Source organism: Xenopus laevis, chromosome 9_10L (genome assembly GCF_017654675.1).
Source record: "Xenopus laevis strain J_2021 chromosome 9_10L, Xenopus_laevis_v10.1, whole genome shotgun sequence".
Classification (NCBI taxonomy): Eukaryota; Metazoa; Chordata; class Amphibia; order Anura; family Pipidae; genus Xenopus; species Xenopus laevis.
Genome location: NC_054387.1, coordinates 76,498,197 through 76,518,521, shown reverse-complemented (window position 1 = coordinate 76,518,521; position 20,325 = coordinate 76,498,197). Strand labels below are relative to the sequence as shown.

The following is a 20,325-nucleotide window of genomic DNA, read 5'->3' as shown; positions in this document are numbered from 1 at the left end:
TTGTTCTTTTGTTTGGCTGCTGGGGGGGAAAAGGGAGGGGGGTGATATCACTCCAACTTGCAGTACAGCAGTAAAGAGTGATTGAAGTTTATCAGAGCACAAGTCACATGACTTGGGACAGCTGGCAAATTGACAATATGTCTAGCCCCATGTCAGATTTCAAAATTGAATATAAAAAAATCTGTTTGCTCTTTTGAGAAACGATTTCAGTGCAGAATTCTGCTGGAGCAGCACTATTAACTGATTCATTTTGAAAAAAATTTTTTTCCCCATGACAGTATCCCTTTAATGACATATGTTCCACAAGCAATTGCAGAGCTCTGGTTTTCAAAGTATTTTTTTTTTTTTTTTTTGGATCGCAAATACTGCTACAGGTATAGGACCCGTTATCCGGAAACCCATTATCCAGAAAACGCTGAATTACAGAAAGGCCTTTTCCCATAGACTCTATTTTATCCAAATAATCCAGATTTTTAAAATGAATTTCCTTTTGCTCTGTAATAATAAAACAGTAGCTTGTACCTGATCCAAAGTAAGATATTATTAATCCTTATCGGAAGCAAAACCAGCCTACTGGGTTTATTTAATGTTTACATGATTTTCAAGTAGACTTAAGGTATGAAGATCCAAATTACGTAAAGATCCGTTATCCGGTCCCGAGCATTCTGGATAACAGGTCCTATACCTGTATTGAACTAGAGCTACTTCCAACAATTTTACCAATCCAAGCAGAGAGACCAAACCCATAGTAATTCCTGGCATAATGATGCTAAATTGCCTAGATGGCCATAAATTTATTTTAAACAGTTCTCTTTTTAAACTTATCTGGGCCAGATTTGGCCACTCACTTTTTGGGCCAAATTGGGTTGATCTGAATTTACACAATATTAAATATCTTCAGTTACTGTTTTAGCTAGATAGCAGTATCACTGCAACGAGTGAGCCAACCACCTCCCTCATCCTTTCCCTTTAGTGATGGGGTCAGACAGAAATGTGGGGCAAGTTTCATATGTTGCAAATGTTTGAGATAAAAAGATTTTTGCGTTATGTGAAACTGTAAATTATTGAGAAACTTTGATAAAAATTAATTCAGTGATTGTAAAGAACATTGCATCCTCACACCACGCAAATTGTAAGCTAGCAGATATAGTTACTATGGTTACCATTTCATTTTGCTTATATTGGTGGGTTTTAGGATACAACTACATAACATTATTTTAACATTATATGTAGTAGCTCATAAAGAGAAAATAATTCTGCTGAAGTGATTTAAAGGAGTAGTACACCTTTAAATTTACATTTAGTATAATGTGGACAGTGGTATTCTGGTACATTTTTATATTTGGCTTCATTTTATAATGGTTTTTAATGGTTATTTAGCTTTTTATTTAGCAGCTCTCCAGTATGGAATTGCAGAAGCTATATGGTTGCTAGGGTCCAATTAAACCTAGCATTCAAGCACTGGTTTGGATGTGGGACTGCGAGATGTATAAGAAAGGGCATAATTAGACAGATAAGTAATAAAAAGTAATCTAACAAATAACTGCAGCCTCACAGAGCAATAGGTGTTTGGCCACTGGGGTTATTTAAAATGATGCAGTAGGGGCTGGTGTCTGCATGAAAATTTATATGCTCCATTCAGATTTTAGGAATTGAACATCCCACGTAAAATTTTAATATTCCTGCATTGTATCAAAGTATTCAGAAGCGCCGGCGCCATTACGCGAATTTTTCGCCATCTTGCGTTTTTCTGAGAAACGGCGCAATTCCATCACTAGTCCGTATTATATCTTAATTTTTGTAAGTATGTAGGACACATGTCTAGTTACAGAAGTAGAATTTATCACAAATCTAGGCTAAAGTTTATTTGTTGTTCCCGGAAAAAAAAAAAAAAAAACTTTGAAAAAGGCTGGTGTTCCAGCTGAAACGTCAGTTATTTGTGCTCTTATTAAAGACTTTGTATATTTGAGTGAGCACCTGTGAGTGCTTCTTCTATGAACTACGTATGTGTGCGCGTGTGTGTGTGTGTGCGTGCGTGCGTGTGTGTGTGTGTGTATATACACACACAACACACCGGTTTCTTATGCTTGTCTTGCCTTGCATCCTGAGATCAGGTCTGTAGATTACTGAATGGAGTGCCACAATATCATTTAACTACCACAACGTATACACCACGTAGACTTTAGACAGCTGCAGGCACATGAAAGCCAAGAGGCCCATGTATGAACATTCTGATATTAGTGGTTGCAGAGGTTTTAGAAACCATGAAAAAACAATTTTCCTTAAACCACAAATGCCAATTAATTAATTAAGACAGCAAATCTAGAAAGCACACACGAATAAAAACATGGAATTAATCTGAATACTAATAAGAAAATGTAGAAATGTAAAAAAAAATTCATGCAATTGCAAACAAAATAATATCTGAAAACTTCTAAAAGCTGTAATTGAAGAAGGATTTTACAATTGTAAAATGACAGCTCCCGCTGACTTCTACATTCCCTTACTTGCCAATGTTTTGTATTAGTGTTTTTCATGGTGTAGAGTAGTTCATACACTGTTTTAGCAAAAAAAAAATAAGATTTTGTGGGAAAGAAAAAAATATTACTGTTAGTCAGTGATCCCCAACCAGTAGCTCGTGAGCAACATTTTGCTCTCCAACCCCTTGGATGTTGCTCCCAGTGGCCTCAGAGCAGGTCATTATTTTTGAATTCTGGGCTTGGAGGCAAGTTTTGGTTTCATAAAAAAAAGTTGCACTGCCAAAAAGAGCCTCAGTTTAGGTTCATCACCCACATAGAGGCTACCAAATGGCCAGTCACAGCACTTATTTGGCACCCCAAGAACATTTTTCATTTTAGCATTGCTCCCCAACTCCTTTTACTTCTGAATGTTGCCCACGGGTTCTAAAGGTTGGGGATCCCTGCTGTTAGTAAATGGGCCCTATATTATTTGCATTGTCTTTATGTCCAGACCCTTCCAATGTCCTCCAACATCTTGAGCCACATTTCTGATTACCTGCACCAGGTGAAGGACACGCATTTGTTAGACTACACACTTAGATTTACACATACAGAGACTTTTGGGTTGGTGGGAGGGGGGGTTGCACATGCACATTTCAACTTCTGCTTGTTTTGTCACTATGTAAAATGTGGTTTTGTGTTAAAAACTGTTTTATTGCCCAATGTGACTTGTATCAGCATTGTTCACTCTGCTTAATAGCTTTTGTTTTGTTTGAATTTCCTCTTTTTTTACAGATTTTTATTGCGTTGGCAATTTTGTTGTGGTTTCAGTTTTCCCATTGAGGTTGCTTGTTTGTGCCTTGTGCACTGGGTCATTGACTTTGTTTTTTTATTGAATGTAACTGCATTCAGACCCCATTATTTTATAGGGGAAAGATTTACTGCTGTCCCACCAACTTTAATGTAAATCACCTGTATAGGCATAGGTTCCTGTCCAAGAATGTCCTGTACTAACAGGTTCAGATGCTTTGAAAACTGGTGTTTTTTTTTCTGCTGGCCTGAAATATACAGATGGAGACACCACCTCATATGGTGCCATTCTAAAAAGGCTGCATATTTCACTATCCTAAATAAATTGCTCTTTAGTAACTTTTCCTTCAGTTTTGTCTGGCATAGTTATCGTAATCCTTTCAGTCCTGTTCCAAATCTGCATTGAATTACATGATCGGTGAAAGGAGTTCTGAGGGGTGCTCGTGTAAAGGAGTGCCTTTTGTCATGCCTTGTGGAAACAAATAGAGTGTTTGTGTGACTTAATGGACCTCTTTTTCAGAGCCTTTTCTCTTAAATCTTCTTAAAGTCTCCTTATGTAGTGAGTGACAATTGTTTGTAAGGCTTTTGTATGGCTGTTTGTTTCTACCTGTATCTACTTTTGTTTTCACTACAGGTAAAGGAAAAACAAGAGGTCATTCCTGTATGCTATATTTATCCTGTGATCCTTTAACAAAGTTCACAGTTTTGAGAATGCGCGTGTGTGTAAATATTTATCTATGTATAGTTTTGCTAGCTGTTTGAGAAACACATTTTAGTGGGCAAAAATCAAATTAAGTCCATTTGATTTTTCAGGTCAAGAATTGAGATCTCTGGAGAAATATAGTAGCTGGGGAAATATGGTAGCACCAAGGGGAAATCTTCATCTACAGTGGTTGCGGTGCAAAGTAATAAAGTAATATTTGGCAGATTCTTACATTTATAATCTAGATAACGTAGGGAACTTTAAGGGTGGTGGCACACGGGGAGATTAGTCACCCATTGACAAATCCTCTCAACTGCGGGTGACTAATCTCCCCGAAATGCTTTCCCCCACGGCAAGAATACCCATCTCTGACATGATGGCATATGAATCGCTTCAGCTTTCCGAATTTTCCTTGTGCGGTAACTTCGAGCAACTTCGGAAATGAGAACTTATTCAGAAAAATGAGTGAATACCCCATCAAATAGGTCTACCACCATTAAAACCACAGTTAATTGACAATTTTAAGAACAGTAAAATAATTATTAAAAAAAAAACCCAATGCAAACCATTCAAACAGGTTGAATTTATTGACTTTGACTTTTGTTTCTGCTTTGCATATCATCAAGGATGTAGCAGAAGGTTGCCACTGCAATATTCTCAGGGGAATATTTGCTTTTGGATTGGTACATTTAGGTGGCAATTTGTTAATTTTTTTCCTAAGGAATAAAAATAATTTAACTTTAAATCTTATCAGCTGAAACCCCATTGCGATGCAGTTTTTAGAAATTGGGTAGAGCATTTGAACTACAAAAAAATAATGGCAAGAACACGCACAATTAAGAAAAAAAAATTGCAATTTATGAGAATTGTGGTAAAAAACTGATAAATGGACCCTGTTGCTGCCTGATGGTTTAGGTGCCTGAAGGCATGATGAATATGAGCCTGAGCAGGTAGAAAATTATGATAAAATTCTATAACTAGAAATTTTTGGGTTTCAGGTTTTTAGATTTTTTTTTTTAAAATTTAGTTCAGCTGAAGACTTAAAACACTATAGACAAATGTTTGTCCATATATGGTGCAGTATTATAAGTAAAGAAAAAAAAAATCATGATTTGATTTAATATTTGGCCAAATAATTTTGAAGGATTCTTATTCATTAGAATCCAAAAATGATGGATTCATTGCATTCCTACAAAATAATTTAAAAATTCCCCCAGAAAGCAAAGATGTATATGGTGGCCACACAAGTGCTGTCCCATAGATTGATCAGCCAACTAGTAATAGTAATTTGCCACATGGTCTTGTTCACTGCTAAGAAAACAAAATGTGTGCACAGATTTTAAACAGTAGTAGGGTAGTACTGAAATCCATATTTTTTTATATTTTCTTTAAGGAACAATTTCCCAGCTGAATTATTCAAAATTTGTTAGTGCTTCAGTTACAGTGGCCATTGTTTAGAAAGTGCTAGCCAAGGCTTCTCTGTCTATAATGATGATTTATTATAGAGGGGGTTTTGGAAATAACTTTCATATTCATTCATTCATTCATTCATTCATTCATTCATTCATATTAGACCTATTAATATGCCCCATTCCCATCTACCAGTTTGGACTCCTACCCCTTGGCTAGGGAACCTTTAAATGAACCATATGTATGCTTTTTTTCTTTCTTTTTAAATGGTTTTCTGTATCTATTCTCAAAATTTCGAGAACAGCTGTGCCGTCTCTCTCCCCGTTTCGTTTTGTACTTGCAGTAGCAGACTTTCTGAAAGAAGAACGTATAATTTGGTATTTGCTTGGCTTCCTTTACTAAGAAGCTTTTGGAAAAGAATGAGAGCCATTGTGTATTGTGGCTGAGGTATTCCTTAGCAACTACACAAATTCTTCTGACAAAGAAACAGCAATAGTTTATATTATTTTTCTAATACTGCTAAAGAATACAGCTACCTTGGCAAAAAAAAAAACACAGCTGTGTGTTCGTTGAATCTACATTTATGTTTATAAAAATTTTATATTTGTCAGATAGCAGAAAATATATATTTTTTAATTATCTTTGTGTTTTCTTCTAGATGCGTTACTAATTGTACTGACTATATTTTTTAGATGGTGGCAAAATATCATTATCAAACCTGGGGGCATGGCAAAATGGTTAGGGGGGCAATCATCATTATTGGGGACACAGCCAACAGACATTCTTGGAAATATACAGGCACACGTGCTGCAGAGCCAAATCTCCAAATGATGCAGTATATGCATTAAATTCACTAAACACATTGGAACTTATTTATAATGATTGCAGTTGTCAATATCAACCACTCTGGAATTAGACTTAAATACTGTAGTGTACTGCAAGTTGGAAAATTAGAGGAAAAACTCGATATGATTGGTTATTGGTAACTGCCCTTCAAGTGCCACCTATGTTCACAAATGAGCACTAATCCTGCAGTTCAACAGGGCATCTCCGTTATGTGCTTGAGCTGTTGTGTGCATTTAAACTATTTATGTGTGTGTCGGTGGGACCACAAAACAACAATGTAAATGAGGGAAAATTTAAAATCAGGGAGTGTTTCCCTTCTAAATATGCTGTTATGACACATTTATTTGGGTTTGTGTAAGCGGTAGCTCTGATAGCCAGAAAAGCTTAGTTTTACCTACAGTCATTGCATGTGAGTGCTTAACCAGGGCCAGTTTAAGGCCTTGGGGGCCCTGGGAAAAAAATCCAAAGGTGGATTATCCAGCTGCATGTAGCATGGCAAATATTTCAAATCCATGCCCACTTGTTGACCACACCACTTAATACCACATCAATTTTGTAATTACTATACAAAATGGATTATGAGCATATTAAGCCCCCCAGACATCCCAGAAGTAACGGATAACAGTCATATTAACCCTACATCTGTCAGTAAAATAATATAGAAAATTATTAATCCGCATATTAACCACAGCTCTGCCAGTATATATAATAACTGTAGAAATGATCAGTGAGCACTCCGTCCCAGACATGCCAGTAAGATTACTGAAAATGTCCAGTTCCAGTAAGATTAATGAAAAATGTCCAATATGCACTCCATTTAACTCCATCCATTCCAGTAACATCACTGGGGGGGAAAAGGAACAATCCATTAACTCATGCAAAGCCAGTAAGAGCAGTGGATAGATTGAAAGCATTACCTGCACTGCAGAATACCAGTGCCAAAGTTTTCTTCTTTCCTTTGTTTCCACTTTGGCACGCTTTCTCTCTCCCTGGTTAAATACCTGTGAAAAAGCCATCTTGGATTTTAATCAAAAAACAGTCAGTGAAAAGAGACAGAGCAAAGAGCAGTGAGACATAGAGCCTGTGTGGCTGGGGGTGAGGCTGGCGGTGGTGGCATGGGGATATTTGTAAGAGGGAGGCAAAAAAAAAGACATAATGGCACAGTGGGCCCACCAAATCAGTGGGTCCTGGCCAGATGACCCTTTGGCCCAATTATTAAAACAACCCTGAGCCCAACCCCCCCAGAATATTGGAGAAAACAGAAGCAACACTGGAGGAACAAAAATGTCATATATGGTGAGTTATGTATTTTTTAACACAACCTATACAGTGCATTTCATTGTTATATTAATTGGGAGGCTCCTTTGTACTTTCTCATTCCCCATGCACCATACACTACTTTTAAATCATTCACATTCAGTTCAGAGCTGTCAAAAGCCTTGATTTGCCTCATTGGAAAATATACCTTCATGTACCATGTGCTGATTGTTTTTTAAATATTTGTCATCACATCAATGGTTTAATCTAATTAAACATATATTGGTAAAAGTACATTTTTATTTTAGCATGTGTTCTATTTTGCCATGTTCATTACATATTACAAATACCTTTATGTAAGCTGTGTTCTTTATGCACATTAAACCATGCCTCAGTGGTACTTGTGTAATGTTCCTATTACATTCCCATGTGCCATTATCCTTGGCGGGTTAATTGCTCTTCAGAATTCAAGTTGACTGAAGTGAAGGTTGACTCATACAGACTTCCTTGTTTTTGTATTCAGGTGTCTCTTATACAATTATGTGAATCCCTGAGCAGGAAGCCTACCCATATTTAATAATATATGTCATGGAGGCAACAATATGTAAAACATACTTGAGCTAATCAGAAAATTATTTTTATTAAATATATTTTATTACATGTAAACATTATCTGCTCAAAAAAAAACAACAAAGAGCATGAAATATCCCCCTTAACTTAATTTACACACACACATTTTATTTTTTGGGGGGGGGGGGGTGAGGTTTGTCCAGGGTTTAGCCTCATTGATGAGTGGATGTAAGCTGCTTGTTATGTCTAGCTGTATTAAGTGATCAAGTACAGTTAGGCCACTTCTTCTTATGACTGCTACAGAGTCTAAAGCTGGCCATAGACAGACATATTATAGCCTATTGTCGGACGAACGATTGTCTGTGCCAATCTTCCGACCTGCTACTAACCATTCTGATTTATATAAAGTAGTAAAGAGAACAGATGCTCGGGCCATTAATTGACAGACAGCAATTGTACGAAACTTGCGTACAACAAATAGTAGTGACCATTTCCCATTGATGAATATCGTAAAAATCGTAATTTCGTACGATGTTAACTTTGCGTCTGTGGCCAGCTTTAGGGAGAATTGCATCAGTCAGAAACATAATTTCTCATCCAATGGAATGGTTAGTGCACTTTCCCGCATTTCTAAGGTTTATCTGAATGCCCCCCTACAACATCTACCGAAGGCTGGTTGGTTCTGGGCCTTTTTAACAGGAAAAGCATTTTAACTGATCCTGCTCTGATGAACTATACACATGTGAATGCATTGATGCAAGGAAATCTAGAATTCCCTCTAGCCTGGGCCTTGGTTATTATAGGGTTCCCTTAGCCAATTGCAACAGTATCTACCGCTGACTTTTGCCAATTGAATTGGACATTAATGGAATTATTATACTCATGCACTGGAAGAGATGCCGTTCTAACCTGATTCCTGTGGAAATTGCAGCCATTAAAATGGATGTATTAAAGTGTTCTTGAAAGTGATGAAATAACAATTGTCATTGGGTGATAAATTTAAAATTCACAGACTTGACCTTTTATAATACCTTTTGACTTTTTTTTTGTTGTCGCATTAGAGGTTCCAATTTCATGTATTTGTATGGTTCATAAGTACTATGCATCTGTTTACATTGCCTCAACTAAATCCTCCTTATATTTATCTCTCTCATTGTTAAGCCACAGACATTCCAAGCAGCAGTTCAGTAAATATTTGGTCTATTTGATCTTGTTTTGTTTCATGGAACAATCTCTAATCCTGAATCTGAAATCCCTGTCATTAAGACTTGTTTTCCAGAAAGGAAATCAAATTAGTTGATGTCAAAATATAGGTTCCCCATTACCTGAAAGCAGTATAAAATATTGTGTAGCAAATTCTGGTGACATTATCTCTAACTTGCCATCGATCACAGCATTTTTTACCTTTGTAAAAACCTTATTGACAGTGTACACTTCGCAAACACGAACACTGAAAGGCAGTTTTTTCCGTTTTAAGCAAACTGATTTTTCCCTCCCAGCTATTCCTTGTTCTAAAAAAGCTTAAGCACAAGGGAGACTGTTCCTTTTCAGTGTATTAATTCTTTTGACTGGGAAAATATCATCTAATGTAATTTTTTAGAAACGTGGGCCTGTAGGGTAAGGGCTAGGGTTGCCTCCTTTAAGCGCCAACAGAATTTCCCATTTTGGTTAGGCGAAATGCCAGCCGTTTGTGAAACATTTTGTGCTCTCTCACTTTAGGGAAACCTATAGTTTACCTAGGAAAACGATATATTGTTTCTTTCGGGAGAAACTGAGCTTTCTAAATCTGCCTGAGTTTTCATGTATTTCCACCTGTGCAAAAAAAATAAATAAATTATAGCGCTAAATACGAAAAAAGTATATCAATTTATACCAGAAAAATATTTCATTTTACATATCAAAATCCAACTGATTTGGAAAGCCTTATGTCAAAAATTCAAAATTCAGAAAAATCACTTCAAAGGTTTTATTTTGCTGCTCCGCATACCCACACTAAGTACCAAGAAAAAGCACCTAAAATATGGTTGCCAGGGGTCCACTGAACAGTTTGATGCCCATTGTGAATAGGTTTACCAAAGTATCTGGCATTTAGAGACACCAATATGAAGTTAGCGCATTCAAATTGTTCAGGACTTCAGCTACTGAAAAATCAACACATTTACTGCAGTTTTTGTGGGGTAAAAACACAGAAAAATAGGTTTTCCCCCCCAAAACCATATATTTTTGGAAAGTACACATTCTACCGAACCTAAAATGGGTACACATGCCTTGCTGCTACACACTACAGAGACGCAAGGCTTCCTCAAAACTGTCAGTTTTGGTGAAATATCGGAAAATTGCCTCAAAGCTTCAAATTTCCAGCATCATATCGCCCATGTATCATTATGTACCAAGAAAAAGCACCCTAATTATGATTGCCAGGGGTCCACTGAACAGTTTGGTGCCCATTGTGCATAGGTTTACCAAAGTATCTGGCATTTAGAGGCGCCAAAATGAAGTTAATCAGCTAATGAAAAATCAACACATTCACTGCATTTTTCGTGGGGTAAAAACACAAATATATGTTTACCCCCCAAAACCATATATTTTTGGAATGTACACATTCTACAGAATCTAAAATGGGTACCCATGGCTTTCTGCTCCAAACTACTGAGTCGCAAGGCTTTCCCAAATTTGGCAGTTTTGGTGAAATACCTGAAAATTGCCTCAAAGCTTTAACTTTCCAGCATCTATTGTCCATGTTTCTTTACCAGCATAAAGCATCCTAAATATAAACACGGGGGTCTTCTAAACATTTTGATGCCCAATATGCATAGATTTACCAAACTAGGTGGCATACAGAGACCCCCCACAAGTTAAAATAGTGTATATAAATTTTCACGTATGACACTCTGGCTACCACAATAGAAGCACCTGGTATGTATATTTATGAGACCCCCTAACAGTGAGGAAACCCTAGAAAACCATATATTTTTCCGAACGCACACATTGTGATGAATCTAAAGCAGGTAATTACATCTTTCTACTGCAAACTACCAAACCGCAAAGCTATGCTAAACATAACCCTTTTTTTTTTAATTTTTTTTTTTAAATCTCTGAAAATCGTCACAGCTTGCATTTTACCCCATTATATGCCCCACATTTTGTAACATATCCACATAAAACATCCGAAATATGAATGCATGGGGTCTACTGAACACTTTGATGCCCAATATGCATAGATATACCAAACTGTGGCACACAGAGACCCTCAAATGACAATAGTGTATATAAATTTTCACTGCTGGCTGCTGCAATATAAGTACCCGGTTAGTGTATTATGCAAAATAAGACCCCCTAACAGTACAGAGACCCTAGAAAACTGTATATTTTCAGAAAGTACACATTCTGACTAATCCAATATGGTTAAATATGTGTTTCTACTGCAAACTGCTAAACTGCAAAGCAATGCTGAATGTAACGTTTTTTTATCAAATTTCTGAAAATAGTCACAAAGCTTGAATTTTACCCCATTATAAGCCACACATGTCGTAACGTATCGGCATAAAACATCCAAAATATGAAAGACGGGTCTACTGAACACTTTGATGCCCAATATTCACAGATTTACCAAACTATGTGGCGCATCCAATTGGATATATAGTAGATAACATTTACAAGGCATAACAAAAGAATACAGAAATTCAAACAAATTACTAAAATCCAATAAAACCACAAAAATCTATGCTTTTTTTCCAGCCTAGTGTAATCAGACATCAAAATTACAGTTTGAATATTTTAGCTTGGCAAAATAGGTTTTACGGACAGAATAAAGCAAGCAACACTTATGCAGAGCTGAAAATGCAATAAAATGGCTAACAATGCATCAAAATCCCCAAAATTTCAATATAATCACCAAAATAACATACAAAAGGTATTGCACAGTTAGCGAATACGCTATTCGCAAAGGCAATAAAACATTTATTTTTCAGCCAAAAAAAGTCACTTCTGAGAATATTAATAATAATAACAATAATAGACAATAGATAATTAGAAATAAAATACAATGTGAATGTTACCAATTTTGAACACCATAGAAAAATAAGGATGTTAACTGGAGTGTTTCATAAACGTATGTATTAGCTATCGCTCTTTATCCTGCAATAAATCCAGATTAAAGTAAAATTTTCGTTTTTTTATATATATATATATATATATATATATATATATATATATATATATATATATATATATATATATACCTCAAATGAACTCACTCAAATGGTTTATAATTTAAGAAAAACTTGAATTAAAAAAAAAAAACTTGAATCAGTGAATTTGGGGTTATAAACCTAAAAACTCAAATTAATTTAAAAAAAAACCTCACATCATGACAACTATTAACATCCTAAAATGGTTCAAGGGACCGCTGCCATTGACTTCTACATGACCTTGACATGTATTGGATTAAATCTATTTCCAAGTTTGGGGTATAATTAATCTTGAAAAACTTGACTTCTTTTTATTTTTTTTAACCTGAAAATTAGTTTTACTGAAAAATATCCTCGAAAACCCCATTTTTTTTTTTTCCTGGACTCTGTAAATCCTCTATTTAATTTGTCAATATATAACATACTTAAAGTTTATGTAAAGGTGAATTCATTGTTACTATTAAGGCAATACCTTTGTATATAGGTATTCCCTGAATCCATGATTTTTGTATTTGTCTTAATACTGAATCCTCCCCCAAAGATTTGGCTGATTACAGAACCAAATCCACGCCTTAATTTGAAACAAATGTAAGACAAATTGCATCATGTTGTTTAAAATGATTAAAATAACTAGACTTTTTAAGTTTTGGATTTGATTTTGGCTGAACTGCATGAGTCTTGCATGACTGAATCCCATGCTAAATCCTGGATTCAGTGCACCTAGTTTGTAAGAATTCTGTAACATCATCTAGATTGAGTTGAGATTGTGTGCCCGATTTTAACTACTGAAAAAGAGAGCAGCATCTAAGATAGGCTGGAGTCCCAGAACGTTAAACCATGTTCCAACAGCATAGCAGTCATCCCAGACTGATAATTTCAGATGAAGACAGCATTAGTAACCAGGACTGGAAGGTGATTGTGAAACTATTCAGGATTTCCGCGTTCCTCTTGATTTTTTACTGAAAAAACAAACATGTGGAATTGTTATTCTAAATGAAGAGAATGTTTTCATAAGCTGTTATTGAACATCTTCTGTTTATTCAGGTAAAGGTTGTCTGTACTCCGCATTGATGCAGTCCAAGAGATTTGCTCTGGAATGGGTGGCATTCATTTTATTTTTAGTCATAAACACCTAAATGACAGGTTTGGAAATGGTTTGTGAAAAGCCTACTGTTTCAGCAAATAACAGGGTGCCTTTCTAAAAGCTAGTAGAAATACTGCCGTAACCTCCTTTTACAATATCAAACTATGAACTGAAGCAGATCATGATATAAATGCAGTGAGTAGTAGTGCATGGTTCTTTGGAACCAAGTTGCAAGGCTTGGTGGGAAAGGCAGAATGGGGACATAATACTTATTTAATGGCAACATATTCAGCAACGATGTACAAAAAATGCATTATACATACAGAAAAACACACAAAACCACCAGTACAAAAGTTAAAGAGGGCTCTTTTGAAAAAAGCTTACAATCTAAAGGAGAAGGGCTTGAGACACAAAGGGGCACATTTACTTCGAATATCGAAGTTGAAGGATTTACCGCAATTCTTCGATCGAACGATTCGAAGGATTTTAATCCATCGATCGAACGATTTTCCTTTGATCAGAAATTGCTAGGAAAGCCTATGGGGACCTTCCCCATAGGCTAACATTGGTGCTCGGTAGGTTTTAGGTGGCAAAGTAGGTGTTCGAAGTTTTTTTTTAAAGAGACAGTACTTAGAATATCGAATAGTCGAACGATTTTTAGTTCGATTCGTAGTCGAAGTAGCCAAAAAAATACTTCTAAAGTCGAAGTATTTTTTATTGTAATCCTTCACTCCAGCTAAGTAAATGTGCCCCAAAGTGTGGAATGGTGTAAAATGTCTCTTATCTTATAATTCAAGTGAGCGAGGTATGCAGTTATACCTTCTATAGAAATGTAAAATGCTCACAAACATTGTGTTGCAACTAACAGATTTATTACAATGAAAACAACCAGTTAGTCTGGGGACCTCTTAACTTACATGTAGGTCTGCACTTTTTTCATTTTTACTGTGGTATTAAAGGAGTGGTTCACCTTTAAGTTAACTTTTAGTATGTTAAAGAATGGCCAATTCTTAGCAACCTTTTAATTGGTCTTCATTATTTATTTGTTAGTTTTTTGATTATTTGCCCTTTTCTTCTCTTTCCAGCTTTCTAATGGGAATCACTGACCCCATCTAAAAAACATATGCTGCTGTTGTTTTTTTTTTATTACTCATCTTTCTATTCAGGCCCTCTCTTATTTGAATCAGTGCATGGTTGCCAAAGTAATTTGGACCCTAGCAACCAGATTGCTGAAATTGCTGGAGAGCTGGTGAATAAAAGGCTAAATAATGCAAAAACCACAAATATTGACCATCAGTCAAAAAACCCCCCTTGAGCTGATTTACTTACATATGTTATTAATTACACCAGCACAGTTGCCTGCAGTAGCATAGAGCTTTGCTTTAATGATTAAATCATTAACCCCTAGGTTACAACCCAAATTAACTCTCCTTACCATTCAGTAAAATTTATGAGCCTTCGTGCATCAGCCCATCCGTTCTGGATTTAGAAGGGTCTAACTAAAAAATTTTTTATTTTTTTAATGCAGAGGAAAACATTTTGCTCCCTGAATCTGAAAATGAAAATATCAATAAGAATTTCTGTAAGAAGTTTTCAGGTGTATTTTTCAGTCAAAATGAAAATTTTGGGGTTTAAAAAAAAAAATAGATTTTTTTTCGGGTAATGTAAAAAAAATTCTTGGAAATAGCTAGAATCCCAAAATTCTGCAGCCAAAACCGGTCTATGTCACGTAGAATGGCAGAGATCCCATGAACCATTTGAAGATGTTTGTAGCCTTCATGATGTTCGGCTTTTTTTCAGTGGGTTTTGCTCAGAAACTTTTATTTTGACTGATTCAAGTCTTTTTTCACTAAAAACTCGATTAAGTGGAGTTTTGTAAGTTTTTCACCCCAAATTCACTGATTTCATTTTTAGAAACCATTTTTTAGAAACCATTTGAGTTGTAAAAAATCTCACAAACTTCTAAAACTCAACCTTTGATAAATAACCCCCTAAATGTATTGCCATAATAACCAGAAAACTTCTTCCTGCTTTGCAGCTCTGTTGGTTTCGACTGATTGGTTACCAGGCAGTAACCAATGAGTGACTTGAGGAGGAGGACATGGGCCATATCTGTTGCTTTTGAATCTGAGCTGAATGCTGAGGATCAATTTCAAACTCACTGAACAGTTATGTCCCATGTGGCCCCCTTAAAGTTGCAAAGAAACTCAGAGTTAGAGAGCTGAAAAGCAAGTTTTGTTCTGTTCTGTTAGACATCCGCTCACTCCAGCCTTTATAGATTTTTGGCTAAATAACTATATTAAAAAAACATGTTTATTTTGCACAACCTATCTACCCAGTTTTTATACTGAACTGCTCTTTTAAAGTGTACAGATGTGGGGTGGAGTTGGAATCTTATTTTAAATAAAAGCTACTGTGCACACCAATGTTTAAAGTAGTTATCCATCCTGCTTCTCACTTTTTATATTATTGTCAGGTTTTCAGTACATTTTCAAATGAAGATTACAACAGACGTAACGAAGAGGTTGATCCAGTCGCTGCCTCTGCGGAATATGAGTTGGAGAAGAGGGTAGAAAAAATGGACGTGTTTCCAGTAGAGCTTGTAAAAGGTCCACACTTTATCATTTTTTTGGTAACATTTTTGAATCTGTTGAATGCATAAACATTTGTTTGCATATCAGTTTTTGAGGCACAGGGTAGTTCATTTAGTAATGCACTTCGGTAAAGTGTTAACCTATATCAAGAGTAGCAGTCAACTCATTTGTTGAATGGCTGAGCTGTGTGAATTGACATTAATTAGAATGTTGGGGCATGCATTGTATTGTCTCATTGTGCCTTTATTTTGTGCGTATTTCTGTGTCTCATTCTCATCAGGTGACAGTGGTCTCGGCATTAGTATCATTGGTATGGGTGTTGGTGCAGACCAGGGCTTGGAGAAGTTGGGAATATTTGTGAAAACTATTACTGAAGGTGGGGCAGCTCAAAGAGATGGTCGGTAAGTTTACAAACCATTTTGAATTGTTAAAAAAAAAATCCATTTAATATCATTACAACAATAACATCTTTGGTTTGGTATCATATGAATTATTTTGTGTTTTTGCTGTGAATAGGTAACTCTGGGTGTTACGATTTGTGTGCGGATGTTTCCTTAAAGAAATAGTCTTAACAAAAGTCGGTTTAAGCTTGTTAGGCGGTTCTCATAGAACATCCCATGTTAACAGTTGCCATCCACTCATAAAGAATTATTGCGGTCAAATGCCCTGCCTAGTCCGGAAACCTATTATCCAGAAAGCTCCAAATTAAGGGAAGGCCATCTCCCATAGACTCCATTATAATTTTTAAAAAAGATTTCCTTTTTCTCTGTAATAATAAAACGGTTCCTTGTACTTGATCCAAACTAAGATATAATGAATCCTTATTGGAAGCAAATCCAGTCTTTGATTTATTTAATATTTACATGATTTTATAGTAGATTTAAGGTACAAAGATCCAAATTACGGAAAGAGCATATGTCAAAAATGGGTGTATTTTTCCCTATTATTGGGGATTAATGAACTCATATGGCAGCCATTGATGCTGTCAGATGGAGACAATTTAGGATTGCTCAGGTGATCCCTCTCATTTCCCATTGAGATGAATGTTAAGTTATTGATAGGGAGGGGGTAATACTGTGCTGCAAGTGTGTGTATTGCTCCATGCTTCTTGGGGTGTGTTTACTCAGTCATGCAAGTTAAATATATTAGCATTAGATGAATAGTAAGTCTAAACTGTACAGTCACTCTTCCCTTTAGGCTGACTTCAGATAGGTCACTTTCTTGGGGGTGTTTCTAGAAAGACTCACTCTGAATTTAGCTGCTCTCTTTTGGATCAGATGCATAATGACATTTGTGAAATCTGCAACTACCCAGATACATTCTAGATGCTGGCCAGTCATATGTGGCCATTTGTTTGTTCATTTTTACATACCTTAGGTATTTGGCAGTTCCTAAAATAAATACCAGAATTGAAATAGTAATACTTAATTGTTTTGGGTTTATCTTCCTTCCTATTCTAAATTGCTTGCAGTCAGGGGTTCCAGCATCCTGCAGCTCCCTTTGAACAATAACCAGTAGCAAGTTAACTGCACACACTTGGGTACCTTGCAGGCCATGGCTCTTTAAGGCACAGAGTGCAGCATTGATTTGCTGTATTTTTATATGTATTGAAGAAGCCAATTACTATAAAAGTACAATAACAGTGGTTTATCTCAAGGCTTTGGTTTGTTGCTATAATTAACAATAATAAAATAATAGTAGACATGTTGATAGCGATGGGTGGAGGGACCACAAGCTTAAGGGGTGTCCTAAACTGCTACTTGTCAGGTAATTAAGTGATTATTTTGCTCCTACTTAACAAAAAGGCACTTGTTTTTTAAGATTTTCACATTATACCTTAAATACTCTTTTCATTGTCAGAAATTACATATCACCTGTAATTTTAAGGATTATGTATTTGTGCATACCTGCAAGCAAGAAAACTCCGGGAAATCCTTGTAAAAATATAGAAAAAATGTGGTCTGATCTTTAAATATGTTACAATAATAGACACACAATGGGCCTAAACTAACAACAGTCAATCAAAATAAAACTGAACACACTCAGGCTCATATACAGACACCAAATTTGCTGTTGAGCTGTGACTGAATGGCTGATGTTTGTATATTTTTTTCCTGCAGCCTTGATATAATCTTAGAGGGCCCGGACCCAAAGATGTGGGGGGGAGGCAAAATCAGTTTAATTATCAGATGTGAGCAATAACAATCAAAATAATTTTTCATTTTATTTTTCATTGTTTTGTTGTTGATGGTACATATTTTTATTTTCAAGCAGGTGTTCTTAGCAACTGATTTTACAATAGTGACACACCACACCTGGCCAGACAAAGTAACACACTCTCACGCCCCCCCCCCCAATTCTTGTTTGCAAATATTTATTGTATTTCCCAATCTAGTTAATGATTGAAGCAGTTTTGCACAGTTCAGGATTGAACACTGTTCATGAACACCTGTTACGTTTCAGAACTGTATTGTGCTTAAATATTCACTGGAATTTTTACAAATTCCTTAATTTCTTAGCCAAATTTTTTAGTATTTCTTCCAATTTGCAGGATTCAGGTAAATGACCAGATTGTTGAGGTGGACGGGACAAGTTTAGTTGGAGTGACACAACTGTTTGCAGCTACAGTGCTTAAAAACACTCAAGGCACAGTCAAGTAAGTAATCTATTTATTTGGCTTTATATACTACTGGGGTTTAGTTTCCTTAACCTTTGGGTTGCTAATATTTCTAATAGAAGGATTAAATATTTGAGGTAATTTTGTTGCTAGTGTTTTGTTTCTGTTTACCAGTGTTTAATTGCTTACTTTCTGTTACAAAGTAAAACGTAAGGTGGTGCCATCTTTTGTTTTGGGATATTTCCAGTAACCTACCAGCCAGGATCACCACTGTGTATAGCACACATTGCATATCAAGCAGTGGCCCTGGCAGCCCCTGCATACAGCCATTATTTATTACTAAACTTTAATAGTAACTAAGTTGAATATAGTTTCACAATGAGTTTATTAGTTTTACATAAATACACTCAAAATGTCTGTATAACTGTTTCTCAAAGGCTTTTTGCCTCAGTCACATCTTGTCTTTGTTGTTAATGCTCCATTTTTTGTAGGCCTGTATAATCAGGATGAGTGCTCTCAAATTACTTGTGTTGTAGGGAGAAAAAGTCATTTGAGAGCAAATTCCCTTGTCACCCATCCCCCTAGGACTCCCAACTGGTGAGAAGCCAAAAGGAATGTGGTGTATGAATGTAACCTGAAACACTGAAACAGTAAAATCTGATTTTGCAAAGACAAAGCCAGGGATAGCCTTTGATTGCCTTTCACTAAAAGTAAATACTAACACATTTTAAAAACATGCATGCACCGAATCCAGGATTCGTTTCAGGATTCAGCCTTTTTCAGCAGGATCCGGAATAGGCCGAATGCAGGTGCCTGGCCAAAATCAAATCAAAAAATATCATGAAACTTTTTGTCACATAAACAAAGCACCAGCAGGTTTAATTTTTGTCTGGTTCTGTGCTCAGGCATCTGGTTCTTTTCCCAGGCATCTGCAGTGCTGACTGAGACTCACAAATGCCTAGTAAAATTTGAAAATTAGATTAGCCTTGGAAGGTGGGGAGTAATGATGGCATCAGATTCTTCACCTTCCAAGGGCCCAGGATGCTAGAGAGCACTTTGGGTTCTGGACTGATAAACAAATACAAAGTAAATTGAATATGTACATTTTTTAATAGATTTCTTATTGGGAGAGAAAAACCAGGGACTCAGAGTGAAGTGGCTCGGCTAATCAGTGAAACTCTGGAGCAAGAGCGATGCCAACATCAGCTGTATGAGCCCCAATATTCAGAGGGCAGTACTGGGCAGGTATTGGTTGTTTTCTGTTTTGCAGCTGAGAAATTTACTTAAAACTAACTGTACTGACACCATTTACATTTTCTGTCTCAAATCTAGCTGGAAAATTATTTTCCCTTTTTAATTTTGGTGAAATCTTCTCTTTATAAGCCACCAGTGACTTTACTGTTTCTTGCAGCTAGTAAGAGTCATTATGTTACAGGGTCACCATCAAGGTTAGTTAAAGGAAAACTATACCCCCAAAATGAATACTTAAGCAACAGATAGTTTATATCAAATTGAATGACATATTAAAGAATCTTACCAAACTGGAATATATATTTACATAAATATTGCCCTTTTACATCTCTTGCCTTGAACCACCATTTCGTTACTCTATCTGTGCTGCCTCAGAGATCACCTGACCAGAAATACTACAACACTAACTGTAACAGGAAGAAGTGAGGAAGCAAAAGGCAGAACTCTGTCTGTTAATTGGCTCATGTGACCTTACATGTGGTTTGTATGTGTGCACAGTGAATCTTACGATCTAGGGGGCGGCCCTTATTTTTT

At 36.1% G+C, this 20,325-nt stretch overlaps 1 protein-coding gene across 5 annotated transcripts in view; it reads left to right on the top strand.

Moving 5' to 3' along the window:
* Positions 1-20,325, top strand: part of ppp1r9al.L (protein phosphatase 1 regulatory subunit 9A like L homeolog) — a 52,692-nt gene that overhangs the window by 8,743 nt on the left and 23,624 nt on the right. For all 5 annotated transcript variants that reach the window (XM_018235912.2, XM_018235911.2, XM_018235914.2 and 2 more), the window contains exons 3-6: positions 15,806-15,938; positions 16,204-16,324; positions 18,475-18,579; positions 19,656-19,785. In XM_018235912.2, the coding sequence (XP_018091401.1) occupies positions 15,806-15,938; positions 16,204-16,324; positions 18,475-18,579; positions 19,656-19,785 (489 nt within the window). The remainder of the gene's footprint in view (positions 1-15,805; positions 15,939-16,203; positions 16,325-18,474; positions 18,580-19,655; positions 19,786-20,325) is intronic.